Raw genomic sequence first — 14,631 nt, forward strand, 5'->3', positions numbered from 1 at the left:
GACAAAGAAGGAAGTGATTAAAATACCCACAGTGCATATGCTCACTGCTTTACTTCTACACACAAACACACACAGATAATAACCCATGCATCACCAGAGAGTGCTGCCCTACTTCTGCCTGCAGCTAATGTGGTGTCTCTTGATGGTCATGGTGAACTATCATAATTACCTCCAGAATGAGGGAGAGTCATTATGAAAAGGAAGAACCCCACACACACTCATTAAAATCACTCAAACTCATCAGCAGAAGCTCATTCTATTACACACTCACTGCTCGCCTGTTTCTGGTCTCCAGTTGTTACCCACAGCAGAGAAAGTTGACATTTAACCTCGGCCACCCTGCTACCCTGACATATGCACGGAGAGGGGAGAGGAGACGAACAGAGGTGAGGATTGGAGCAAAGGAGAAGAGACCGGGGAAACTATAAAATATATACCAACGTGTAATTCACAGTGGCCCTGTGCATACAGAGAGTTTTCACTACAATCATCTCAGCATGTTTTGTTCCTTTCCCCTGACCACCACAGTCGCTTCAGCCACAGGTAAATCAGCAGCATCTGAGGCAGCAAGCTAATGATGCATTTCATATTCAACACACAACCAACACCACCTTTTCTCCTCTTTCCCCTCCCCTCATCTACATTTCAATTCTATTCCGTCCCCCTCTATTTATTTCAACCCCCCTCTCCTCTGCCCTCCGCCTCCGAAGCTTCTGACTCTCCAGCTCCCCTTCATCTCCTTTTCTCGACGCTCTCTCTCCCGCTGCGTTTGTTTTCCCCTCCGCTTGTGGCGGTGGTGTATTTAAGCAGAAAATGAACAAGGTCCTACCTGAGGGCACAGACGCAGGATTGAAGGGAGCAAATAGTTCCGTGGGAGGCTGCAGGCCCTGCGAGGGGTCGAGGGTGTTGGCTGGAGAGGCGGGGGTCTGCGCGGGTTGTGATCAGAGGTGGAATTGAGGAAAAAGCACATCATCAGAAATACAGTTAGGAGTTTAGAGACCAAATCACTGCGACACCAACACTCACTTCAGGGTAGACAACTGGCAACTGATGTCAATTGTGGAAATATGGGACATCAGCAAAATAGCTCATTTCCTTTATCATTTCCGGCCTTAACTGTGGCATACCTGGTGGTCCAAGCTATGTGATGCTTCTGCTGTGCTTATTTTATGTACTGTGTTTCTTTGCTAGTGTCTGTGATCAACCAAATCCACCAGCACAGACATTTAACAATGTACTGCTGTCGACAGGTTCCACAGTAAAATGTATTTTAGTCACCTTAAAAAAAGTCCCACCAACAAAATCTATATCCGTGCAAGTGTACGCTGTATTTGTAAGATTTTCTGCGCTTTACTTTACACATTAACAAATCGAGGCAGTGCTAGACCAGCAACTCCAACCTTCTGCAAAGTAAAATGATCCCCCTCTGTAAAGGCTATCTGATAGCAAGGTAAAGCAGTGAAAATATTCTAAATATAGCGTACACTTAGAGGTCCAGTGTGTAAGATTCAGGGGGATTTAGTGGCATCTAGTGGTGAGGATTGCCAACTGCAACTAGCTTAAAGTTCTCCTGTTTAGAATTCAGTGTTTAGGAGGTTTTTACTGGGAGCCTAATCATCCGCAGAGGTCTCCTCCTCTCCTAAACAAACTGACCAAGTGATTTAAACCCGTAAAAATACTGAATAAAGCACTTTCATGTTATAAATCAGTGTTTCTCCAATGCTGCTTGTTGCAGAAAGGCTTCTGACTACGGTGTCCAATACGAAAATGCAAATGGCCCTATCTAGAGCCAGTGTTTGGTTTGTCCGTTCTGGGCTACTGTAGAAACCAGACATGGGGGAAAGTCACACATGTGCAAGTTACAAGCAAGTCTCAAGTCTTTACCTTCAAGTCTCAAGCAAGTCCCAAGTTAGTTGTGGTGAGAATCAAGCAAGTCAAGTCGAGTCATTGCTCAGGTTAAGCAAGTCACAAGTCAAGTCATACGTCACATACAGCAAACATCTCCTCACGATCCACTAGCTACATGTCCTCTGAATATGCTGTGAAAAAGTCCGGTCTCTGTAGGCAGCCCAGGCTCCGCAAATGGCAACAAAAACGTTTGGGTCCAGGCTGCACCAACCAGCCAGCGCAGGACCAGCGAAAGCAAGCACACACACATGAACGCGGTGCCCAGAGAGGCAGTTAAAAAGAGATTTTCCAAACAACTTTGTATGTCGGGGCTAGCTCCGTTGTGTTTGATAACATTGTTGAACGTAAACAGAAGTGACGCCCAACGGTGCTTAACGTGCCTTTAATACTGAATTAAAGCCAAGTCCTTTCGAGTCATCTGTTTCAAGTCAAAGTCAAGTCTCAAGTCATGAATACAAAGTCAAAGTCAAGTTGAGTCTTTTATCAAGCAAGCAAGTCTCAAGTCATCATATTTGGGACTTGAGTCTGACTCGAGTCAAGTCATGTGACTCGAGTCCGCCATCTCTGGTAGAAACATGGTGGTACAACATGGCGATCTCTGTAGACGAGGAACTGCAGTCTGTGTAGATGTAAATGTCTCATTCTAAGATAATGAAAACACACCAATTCTTATTTTCAGGTGACTATATACTAAAGAAATTACATTCCACAAATATGTCCCTCTAAATTCTACACACTGGACCTTTAAACTGATATTCATTTTTTCAGGTGGCTAAAAACTAACAGACTGCGGTAGCTTTTGCACCCGTAAGTTATTTTAAACAAACATTGCGATTCAGTTTATAAGATGTCAACCACAATCTGTGCATGTGTGACAGCTACTCACCGATGGAGAGGTGATGTCAGGAGGTGTGGACATGTCTCCAAAAATCTCTAATTGGTTGATATTCTGAGAATAAAAGAAAGTATACCAGTCAGGTACAATAACACTGCTGTTATGCTCTCTATATATTATCTGGGTCAGTTTACATTCCAGTGCAACATGCATCACACACTGCATGCAACACGACACAAGCTTTTGTGGCACCTACCTGAGCACTGTGGCAGCGACACAAAGGAGGTGACAGAGGGGTGAGGAGAGATGGGATAATGAGATGAAATGATTATGATGACATACCTACCAAGAGTTATTACAATCTTCCAAAGGGGGAAAGAAACTCACAATCTTTGTCATCTGCTCCACATGAAGATGCTTTCAACCAGCTGGGCTAAAAGCAGCTACCACACCCCCCTGCATCATTACTGCGCCAGTGTCTTCTTCTGGACAAGTCATTACGGTTCCCCAGTTGAAGAGGATGTGTGGTGTGCCTCAGAGGGAATAGCTATCAAAGACAGCAGCCTTTCTATTTGATCTGAATTTGTTCTGTATCATTCTGTTTCCTTTCACAGTCTCCCCATGATCCCCTCTCTTTAGTATCTCCCCACATTAATAATATCTTTAGGCCGGTGGCAAGTGAAGGAAACTCTATTTTTAGTCATAAAGGAATTTAAGCCTTGAATACATGGTCAGAGATTTGCATAAATCATGGATGCGGATAATTTCTTTTGAGATAATGAATGTTCTTAGAATATCTCCCCTCTCGTTCTCTCTCGTAGGTCACAAAGTTCTTTTTACATCTATCAGAAAATGGATCTGTGAGCATGGTGTTTTACAGTCATGGGTCTAGATGGGTATGTTTTTTCTGCACAGATTGGGGGGGGGGGGGGGGGCAGGAGGATGTAATATGGACTATTGTTGCTGCGGAGTCTAACGTAGCAGATAAAAATCAACCCAACAAGACGATAAGCTACATATCCAAGATATGCAGAAGGGACTGATAAGAGTATGTCCATGGGATTTTTTATTTTAAAAACAAGCATTTTAAAAACACTCTCCTTAACATAAAAATTCCTGTAGCTGTTACTGAATGTTGTGGCACTGAGTGCTCTGAGTCAATACCACAGAGCCTTTGCTAATGTTCTTCAAACAGAAACTCCCGGCACAGGATAAATGCCACTGGAGCGAGTGTTCAAATAGTACAGGAAGTTTATAGACTTTCTGTCTGCTTTAAGTTAAGCCACTTGACTCAATATTCTTTACGTGTGTGGTGGTGGGGTTGTGGGGGTCAGGTTTGCTGTGATTATCAGAGTGTTATGAATGCTTTGTTAATGTGCTGCGAGCAGCCCGACTCTGCGTGTGTCGGCGAGATGACCGCCGCTGTCTGCTCACCCCGCCGACCCCCACCGGTTCTCTGACAGACACGCTGACCTTTACGTCCACTCTGCCCTTAAAGGACCTCCGCTCTAGAGCTACCGGGGTGTTTTTCTCTTCTCGTCCTCCGTCTTTCATACACATGCAGATGTGAACTCACAGGTGCACCCATACACACTGTACTTTCAGCCTCAACTTGGTTACTATGCAACGGCAAGGTTGCATGTTTTATTCATTAGTGACAGGGGTCAAGAGTTGGGGTGACTTACGACTAGAGAGGAACAAAAGTGGCGCTGAACGGATGAGGACAGGAGACAGGAAATCATCTGAGGATATGCCTGAAGAAGCTGTTCATTAGGGCTGATGGGTAACCTTTAGGACAGTATGTTCCCTGCTCACACAAACTGAAAACCCGCCGAGCTTTTGTCTAAAACCACACCAACAGGAGCGCTGTGCTTCTGTGGTATATTGCACCTTACCTCAGTCACCATGTCCAGGTCTAAGTCTATCAGATCTGCCACTGCCTGCTGCTGCTGGGGTTCAGTTTGTTCTTGCTGGAGGGGCTGATCATAATGATGATGATGCTGATGATGATGGTGGTGGAAGGGGTTGTTTTGATGTCCGTTCTGCAATCACAACCCCAGTGTTAGATGACAGGTGGGATGAAAATGTGCACACACACACACAAATTAGTTGTTTTCCATACACTCAGAGAAAGGGTGAGACAGAAGGGAGTGAGGTGAAATGAGGCGTATTTAAGAGGGAGATATGATGGTCTGCTGGTGTCACTAAACACACCCATGTACACACATTCACACACAGAGCAAGGTTCTTCCTGCCAGACTCGGAGCCCAAGTAAAGATTTAAAAAGGTTTAAAGATCATCCCCACCTTTAGTCTATACTACAGCGCTGAGCTAAGGTTTAAACCCCCTTTGTGTTTCTGCAAAGCCTGCTCCCCTGTGTCAGGAACCACAGTGTGAGACAGACAGAAAGGTAGACAGGAGCTGGATTAACGAACATGCTGTATGTCAGAGCAAAGGTAGAGAGTATGTTACACTGTAGGGAAAAACAGCCTCCTTTCTGCTGGCTTGCTTTGTGTCATCGTCGGCTGGATCTTCATCAAAGTGAATTACAGTCTTAATATTACAGGATAAGGCCGGCGTTATGTGATCTTTTTATTATCAGCAACAAATCCCATTAAAATAAAGCCAAAAATGATTTTATCCAACTGTGTCTGTGCAGCCAGCAGCTGATAGAGCTTGTGCCGTCATGCTTCTCAGCTGTGAGCCATACTGGTGTATCTGCATGTACAGTGGGAGCCTCCTATAGTGATCACATCTGTCACATTGTTCGCTATAATGGGATGATTATTAGAACAGAATTTTTTCTTTCTCTTTATTTCTCACGCATTAATATAATGTAATGTACAGACAGCACTGCCATCGAGGGCTCGCTCAAGGGGGCATTACGTGACCGGGCGTTATCACTCCACATGGTGAGGGCAGCTTTGACCACAGGAGCTTTCCCTGTGCACATTTGTTTTCTGTCTTCATCACTGGCAGCCATGTTTCTCGTTATTTGAGTCAACTACACAGAGAAACTCCAAGTTTAACTGCTGCATCTCGCTGACTCATTTTTGTGATAAGCTTAAAGGACACTACGTTTTTCATTGAGAGAAACTGATTTCCTTTATCAGCCTCAGGTAGTGAGCTGGAAGCAGACGTGCTACTGCAAGACAAAGGTTGCTTGGGTCCAGACCTTTGAGTCCGCCTACTCCACTGAGTTCAAGTTGACTGATTCGTCTGGCACTAAGCAACCTTTGTCTTGCTACTGCACGACAAAGGTTGCTTAGTGCCAGACCTTTGAGTCTGCCCACTCCACTGAGTTCAAGTTAACTGATTCGTCTGGCATCATGACATGAATCAGCAGTTTCTTGGTTAAAAACAACCAATGAGAGCCCTGGGAGGACTCGATTCGCCAATCAGCGCCACTGGCAGGACTTATGCCGTTGTCAAGCAGTGCTGGGGCGGCAATAGTTCAGTCCATAGCGACTTGGCTTGGGAACCAGAGGGTTGCTGGCTCAAGTCAACAGACCAAGTATGAAGTATGGACTGGTGGCTGGAGAGGTGCCCTTGAGCAAAGCACATAACCCCTACTGCTCAGGGCGCTCAGGGCTCTCCATTTAATGCATACACAGGTCCTGTTTGTGCACGTGTGTGTACTCGGGCCTGTGTGTATGACAACAGAGTGAAAAAATTGAATTTCCTCTTGGGATTAATAAAGTATTTTTTCTTTTTCCTCTTCTTCAATTGCAAGCGCTAAAGACAACATAGGCGGATCTAAATCAATATGTCTTCTTCATACCGCCTGACATCATAATTTGTTTTTGCTCCACTCTTAAAAACCTCAGCGTGGATTTAAAATGACATTTGATTCAGGCGGACATGTGGGTCTCTAGTGATTGGTTAGGGGAAATCAAATCCCCTCCCCTGGGGAAAACAGATATTGTGAACGCAATGTCAGACTGAAGATGGTAACAGAGTGTAACTAGATGACAATATGGTCTGATATTGGCCAAACACAAAGGACCATGGGAGTAAAGTAAAAAGAAATAGAACTGCTGTAGTTTTAAATTTTTTCCATATGTTGTTGTTTTTTTCGGATCTCATGTATGAAAAGACAATTTTTAACACTGTAAGCGAACAACTTAATTATATAAGAGAATTGTTAAAACCAACTGGTGGGTCGCGGGTCCATTCTGAACGGACAGTAAGTATCTCATGAACGTGTCACGTTTATAAAAAAACACACTTAATTCTCCTTTTCATGTTGTTGAGTGAGTGACTAAGGGCCCGTCCCAATACCCCCCTTGGCCCTACCCCTACATTTGCGCGTAGACGTCGCCATGGCTACCACCGAGCAAGAGACGGGTAAAAAAAGTTCATATATAACTAACGTTGCCATCGTCAGGTTGCTTGTTAGCTAGCTAGCTAGCTCGCACTATCTGGCGTCTGTCATCTGTCCTGTTCTGCAAAATTGTTGGACTTTCCACATTACGATAACACGCCAGCTAGTATAACTATGCTGCCTCGTAATGTTAGCTGGTTAGCTAGCTAGCAGAAGTCCCCCTGTCATCTGTCATTCATCAAACGAAGCATGATGAATGCGGCAAACGTGATCGGTAGGATGAATGAGACTCCATTGTAGATGCCGGTTGGAAATGTAGATGGCTCGCAGCTTCCTGTTTAAAATAGTTTCATATGCGTGAACGTAACCGACGCGGTGACGTAGTGAGTGGTGTCCCAATTCCTAGGGAAAGGTTTCTACCTCTACCCCTCGTTGCTTCATTTTGAGGGCCAAGGGCTAAGGGGTAGTGGACAAGGGGGGTATTGGGATTGGGCCTAACAGACAGCTGCATGACAGAGACAACAAACTAGCTGCAAATATGACGCTGAATACATTAAACTGTGTGGACCTTGAACAAATGACTGAAGAGAAATCTGGGCCTTGTGGCTGGACCAGTTGGGAATCACTAATCTAAACAGCATTTGTCTGATTCTGTCCCAACCTTTTTGATCCATACAAGCGGTTGATTACTGTATTTGTGATCACTATAAGCAGTTTCCACTGTACTTCACACCCGCAACTGAAAAATATGACTGTATAAACAACTTCCAAAACATATTTCATCTAGAGTGGAATGATGGTGGGATCTGCAGGACCTGTTGGCAGAGCTGGCACTGACACATGATGTGCAGATTGGTCTGGCAAAGCAAGAGTAGTTGGTGCACCACAATACTGCTGAGACTATTCCCATCTTTGGATGAAAGCATGACGTATGGTCATCATTAGCTGATGCTGAAGAACAATAACAGCTTGCCCAATACTAATCTGTTCTGGAAATGTTATCCATTTTTCAACTGGATGTTTTTTTATATCAGAAACTCAGCACTCATAATGTTTCATTTAGATTCCACTGATGAAATGTACTTAATCTTTTTGGAACATTTCAATTTACCTGACAGTTTGCTAGAAATACACACCGTCTACTATCCTTGTTTAAAGCTACAGTCAGCTGCTGCCTTTCCTTCTTCACTCTCTCTCCGTCCATTCCTCTCTCTCATGCCCTGCCAATTATCCCTCTGCGCCCATTATACACTCTCGCCCATCTCTTTGCCCAGCCCTTTATCTTTATCAGTGCAGCCACCACCTATCAATTAGCCATCTCCAGGGTAACAGTAATTACCTGTGCACATGTGTTCTGCATACAATTATCGCAGCCCCTTTAATTAACGCCACCTTGCTGATCCCCTACAGTCTGACTGATCACACTGGCACACGGTCAAAAACACGGCTGAACTGTCACATGCAAACACAAACACACACACACAGACTCACAACTCTGAGCTCAACACACCCAGACTGGATTTATTTCTCTCCCTTTAAGCCATTTTCTCAGTCACTCTTTGACACACAGATACCAACGACCAGCGACCTTAATTCAAACCAGGAAGCCAGGCCATATTTTAATTTATGGTAATGACCCACTTAAATGGGCCATACAGGGCTTCATATCAATATCATATCATGTATCATAGTGATCCAATGAGGAGAGTAGGGCTGCCCCCTACTGGTCGACCAGAAAGGTAATTAGTCGGTAAGATTTCATTGGTCGATTAGTCGCACAAAATAAAAAAAACTCCCAAACAAACCAAGCAAACATGAAATTCTATCAGGAGCTGCACCTCGTCAAAATAAATCAAAACTTATATGACTGGAACATGTGGGAATTTACTTTGAAAGGACAGACAAAGGAAGTGTCCTACTAGGCTACCCAGAGCTTTACATGTGTCCCACAGACGACAGGCCTACACACTTATAAACAGCTCCTGGAAGAAGATCAGCTCTGCACTCAGGATTTCAGGTATGTTATGATACGATGCTTGTTAAGGCACAAAGGAGGCACAAAAGCCTAGCGCCCGTCCTCCTGTCAACCAGGCAGTTAAAGACGCAGCATGTGTACCGCCCCTAATTTCCAGGGCTGGTACCTGCGGTTATTCCACAGGCTAGTTAACAACATGTCGGGCAGGAAATCCAAAGTGTGGGATCATTTTGAGAAGGTGAAGGATGAACCCAAGGTGATATGTAAACTCATCTTCATTGGTCGACTACAAACATGACGTATCATGTGAAACATGGAAGTAACTACATGCCCATTAGCCCACAGCATCATTAACAGGCGGCTCGCTCAGTGTGTGACGTGCACTTGGAGATAAAATATAGGCCTATATTAATGAAGGTTCATTAGTACGGTTTGTGTTTCTCTGTAATGTAGCACAGTGTTAACAATGTTACTGATACTATTCTTTCTCACACCTTCAACTCAAACCACCAAAATTTATAATTCAATAATTACATTAATATCATAAACATGCGGGCGACTAGTCAACTAATGACCCTAAATTACAACTATTAGTCGACTGGGAAAATTCTTAGTCGGATGCAGCCCAAGAAGAGAGCTGGTGTGTTTGGCTGTTAGGTGGTAACATGCTGACCTCTACGTGTGGATTCTGCAGTAGCGTGGGCTGGTGTTGATTCAACACACACACACACACACACACACACACACACACACACACAGTTCTCACAGGGGTCAAAGGCTCAATAGACTGAAATCGCTTTATTGTAAGTGTTTGTGTGTTTTATTGATTTGTCATCATTTAGGTGACAGAGTAAACAACAGAAGAGATAGCTTTAGACAGGATGTCGCATTTCTGCCAGTGGTATCATTTCATTCCAGGTGTAGTGTGTACACACACACACACACACTCACAGAGCGATGATCTCATCTAACGCTGTTGTTCACTGTCAATCCTCCTGCTGAGGAGACAATGAACCTCCTCTCCCAATGAAATAAACTGTAAATCCGCTCTAAGATACAACGGTCAGATAAATGCTGCCACCTCTGGTCACTCCTCACTCAGTAATGTCACAAAAGGTGCTACTGCTGCGTTCATAATGTTTTTCTTTCTTTCTGGCTTTTCCTCTTAAGTGTTATTTCATGCATTATTTCACCCCAAATGCAAACTGTTGTGAAAAAAAAAAAAAAAAATTCAATATCAAGTATCTGAATCTCATTGTTTGTAATAATAGTAATTGTATGACAATATGATTCATCCATGGTCAAGGTTTTAATAGAGAGTCCTTCACTGTCTGCATGCAGGCGTGTGAGGAGGCTGAATGCTGACATATTGTAAGATGAAGACCTTGTAGATGTTTAGACTCCAATGTTGGACACATCTGCAACATGTGAAATACACTATAGAAGGCTGAATCATTGTTCTGTTACTTTAGGTTTTGGTATGGCTGTGTCCGTATGGATGTTGCACCACAGTGTTCTTTGAGGTCAGATTTGTGTTGTATTAAATGTATATTCAAGTAAGATCTACTGTGACTCATCGGGTTCATTTTATTATTCATCAAAATGAAGATTGATCAAGGCTGCAGGATTTTTCCACATCACAAACCTTGTGAAAAAGATTGTTCACTACGGCCCTGTCTACATTTATACAGATATATTTAGAAATAGATTTTTTCCTCAATGTTTTGGCCTCTTGTTCACACACAATCTGAATTTTAGGTCACTAAGACAGATTTGTTCTCCCAGTGCAAATTCTTTAAGACTTTGTATCCATGAGGACAAGTAAAACCGAGTGTATGGGAAATGATGATGTCATCTCCTAAACTGCCACATGCCCATTGTTGCTTTGTGTAATGAGCATGCACCAGAAACAGTAACAATGGTGGACTACTGTTCTGCTTATGTTTTTTATACCACTGCTTGGAACTTAAACTTGGTAATGCTGCACCACTTCACCGCCAAATGGAGGCGTCTGCTGCACCCAATGTTATCAGTCCACTTCAGCATCCGCAGTTTAAAGTCCACCAGAAACGACGAGCCAGTAGATGGTGGAAGGGAAAAGTTTAGCATGTTCAGAGCATCACTGGTACCTCTTAGTAAGCTCCATCTTCTGAATATCAAAGGGGAACCAACGGCAATGAGATCTCCAGGTGAGACTGTGTTCATCTAATGCCGGCAAGCGTTAGCTGTGAGCGTCTATTTTGCCTTCTAGTGTAGTTGAGATATTTTATTTAATGAAGAACATATGGACAGAATTTTGTTTGAAAACGGAGAGGGAAATATCTGTTTTTAAAAATGTCTATATATGAGTAAACTACCATTTAAACTAACCCGTTCACTGGGCTATACAGCTCATTTAACCCTTTGAAACCTGGGGCAACATCACTTCACTTGTGTTGCTTTCAGATGCATTTCGCAAGTACTTAAACCTTTGATCCCTGAGGAAAACAGCGAGCGAAAAACTATAGTTACAATTATTACTATTATTATTACATATTTAAAATCATGGTACGTAATTAGTATCATTTCAATTTTAATTATTGTCATCGTTAGCACTTTTTCCAGGTCTTTTTGTTTGTTTGTATGTTTTTTACTAATTTTCTTGTTTTGAATTTTCTTTGAATGAATGTTTTTGCAAATTTTTGGGGGTAATTTTGTCTTTCGTTGCTCATTGCCTTCTTCCTGTGTTTTTAAAAACAAGAAGTATAGCCAATTTGCTCACGTTTTAAAGGGTAAAGTAGCTGAATTGATTGTTGGTGTTAACAATGACTTCCTTTGCACTGCCTACAACAGCAGCTTTGTAGCCATTTCAGCATCAGTTTTTGTAGACTCACAAGTCAGTCTTTAGACGCTTTGCTTAACTAAAGACTGATGACTTTCTCCCTGATTTTGTGTTTAGATGGGTGGATACAATTTCAGAGTTTAAAAAAACTCCCTACGTTGCGGAACCAATAGTAAATCTGCAGGGCGGTCCTTCGGTGGCTCGCTGAACTCTTGTGCTCGTAAATATAGTCCGACTGCGTTAGAAGTTTTAAACAAAGTCGTTGTAAGTCCTTCATTTCCACAGTCTTGTAGACTGAGCACAAGTTTGATAAAACAGAGTTAAATCTCTCGGCATCCATTTTCAAGCTCTCTGTGTGTTTGTTTCCTTGCGGACGAGAAAAGGGGGAGCGCACATTTCCGGGAGGGCGTGTCCTTTTCAAAAATGCAAGAGGCGTTGCTTTGTTGCCGGCCGTTTTCTCCGGTGTGTTAAACACACTTTAGAAAGGAGTGTCCCCAGACTATCGGAAGGCGGAGATCTCTGATCGTCTGGTGGCGAGACTACAGTTTTTGACACTTCTTCAGTTATTTCCACTAAATGTAAGATACTGTAGCTTTCAGAAATTCCCCATTTCTCCTTGAGGCTTCAGAGAAGAAGAATGCAGCAAAACTTTTTACAATCAAGCATTTAATCTTAAATCTTAAATCAGAGGTACAGTAGAGGGGGTCGTCCACCAATCAGAGGATCAGCGGTTTGTCCTCCAGCTCCTCCAGTCTGCATGTCGAAGTATCCTTGAGCAAGATACTGAACCCCAAATTGCTCCCGATGATGCTTCCATTGGTGTGTGTGTGTGTGTGTGTGTGTGTGTGTGTGTGTGTGTATGTGTGTTTGTGTGTTAAAAACTGAGTAGCAGGTGGCGCCTTGTATGGTAGCCTTGGCCACCAGTGTGTGAATGTGTGTGTGAATGGATGAATGTGACTCGTAGTGTAAAAAAAAAAAAAAGCGCTTTGAGTGGTCGGATGACTAAAAAGGTGCTATACAAATGCAGGTCCATTTAACCTATCATTCACAGAGCATGAATAGAACAACATTGTAAAGAACTGAAAGAAATCATCATGGGAACTGAGAATGAATCGAGTGTGGTTTAAAATAATGAATAGGGTATACTGGTCCACCTCAAGGTTATTTAGGGTGAAATTAAGAGACAGCCTGAGATGCTAGAGGTGTGAGCTGAGCGTTGGCACACTGCTCTGCATGTTGTGGTCCAAAAATCTTGGTCTGCTGTACATGAGAGTATCAAAATGATCGTTAAATGAGACATCCCATTCTGCCCCAGCTTGTTTGTCAGCTTGTCTGATCCTGTCCCTCTAAAACCCTCGCCTGCACCCCAGACAAAACTCATTGTAACAGAATGGAAGGTGATCACGTCACTGCCAGCCAGGGTGTGGTTCGCCCAACTGGGTATCGTGGCTGCACATGAGGGCTTCTCCTTTAGGCTCATCAATCAGGTGGAGAAATACTATGCTAAGTGGGTGAATCAAATCTCCTTCATTACTCTGTCCCTGATGCAACTGTAAGGTAACAGACTGGCTCAAATCCTTAAGAACCATTTAGAATTGTGTCATGTGACACTCACTTATTTACACGTCTGCCAATGATTATTTAATTCATTTATTTAGATTTTTATCATTTAGTATTGCTAAGTTTGTCTCACTGTGGAACCTCTTCAGTTTTTATACACCCACATGATGTGTCCTATTTGATGTTGTTTCTGTTTAAAATAAAAATTACTGATCACAAAAAAAGACGAAAGCAGCATTTTGACTCGTGATGGAAAAGACCTGCTGTGGCTTCACTGACTTGTGGTGCAACACGCTTGAAAGATTCAGCCCACAGAGCGAGCAGCACAGCAGCTGTTTTCTGCCCTCTGTGAGTCTGGATTTATCTTAAAACCCAATTACATTATCTTCAAATTACAATACGAGCTGTCTGCCACAAAACACATTCTTACACTTGTATGATCCATTTATATTTCTATGATCCTGGGTTATATTTACTCCCTCTGACTGACTGGGAAGCAGAGAAGACTTGAATTTGCTTTATTTAAACTAGAATGGACGACTAGTCCAATTGGTTGCACAACAAGAGAGAAATATTGGATTTGTTCACGTTCAGACACCTGCCAACGCAAAGGCAATCCAAATAGCAGCATGTGTTGTGGGCTGGGTGAGGAGAGAACAGAAATACTATGGTGCCTGTAAGCTCCTTACCAAAGCTGGGGATAATATGCAGCCAGGAAACTGCGAGACTGATTCCAAGTCTACCAAAATTCATGGAGTGGGATTGGGGCTGCCAGTAGTGACGTGGAGGAGTCCAGTTTTAGTGGTTTAAGGATAAAAAAAACAACACTGCAGGGGCGATACACACAGAGCTGCAGGGCTCTGGATGGACTGAGGGAATACTGATCTACAGAGCAGCAGCATGGGACGAAGTGTTCACATACAAATGCACACACATGCACATGTACAACCTCACATTCACACGCACAGCACAGCAGCCTGGTTATTGGGAGTGTGAAGATTTTAGCAGATTAAATCAGGCAACAATATAACTAGCATCTTTATAGGCAGATAAAAGAGCAGCTGAGTTATAGTGCAGCCTGACAGTGGTCAAGGTCATCTTTCATTATTACCACTGGCAGTGTGAGGCAATAACTGGAGCTTAAACACATTCACACACACACAACAGTGATATAGATTTACACTGCAAACAGCCTTACTTATATGCGT

The 14,631-nt window shown here is 43.1% G+C and overlaps 1 protein-coding gene across 6 annotated transcripts in view; it reads right to left on the reverse strand.

The window, feature by feature from the left end:
* dab1a (DAB adaptor protein 1a) overlaps positions 1-14,631 on the reverse strand; it is a 353,945-nt gene that overhangs the window by 12,837 nt on the left and 326,477 nt on the right. For 4 of the 6 annotated variants that reach the window (XM_049588158.1, XM_049588162.1, XM_049588159.1 and 1 more), the window contains 3 exons: positions 4,639-4,785; positions 2,795-2,857; positions 830-926 (listed from right to left, as the gene is read on the reverse strand). In XM_049588158.1, coding sequence (XP_049444115.1) covers positions 830-926; positions 2,795-2,857; positions 4,639-4,785 — 307 coding nt within the window. The remainder of the gene's footprint in view (positions 1-829; positions 927-2,794; positions 2,858-4,638; positions 4,786-14,631) is intronic. The other 2 variants (XM_049588163.1, XM_049588161.1) reach the window with 1 other exon arrangement.

The sequence above is a fragment of the Epinephelus fuscoguttatus genome, linkage group LG10 (genome assembly GCF_011397635.1).
Source record: "Epinephelus fuscoguttatus linkage group LG10, E.fuscoguttatus.final_Chr_v1".
NCBI lineage: Eukaryota > Metazoa > Chordata > Actinopteri > Perciformes > Serranidae > Epinephelus > Epinephelus fuscoguttatus.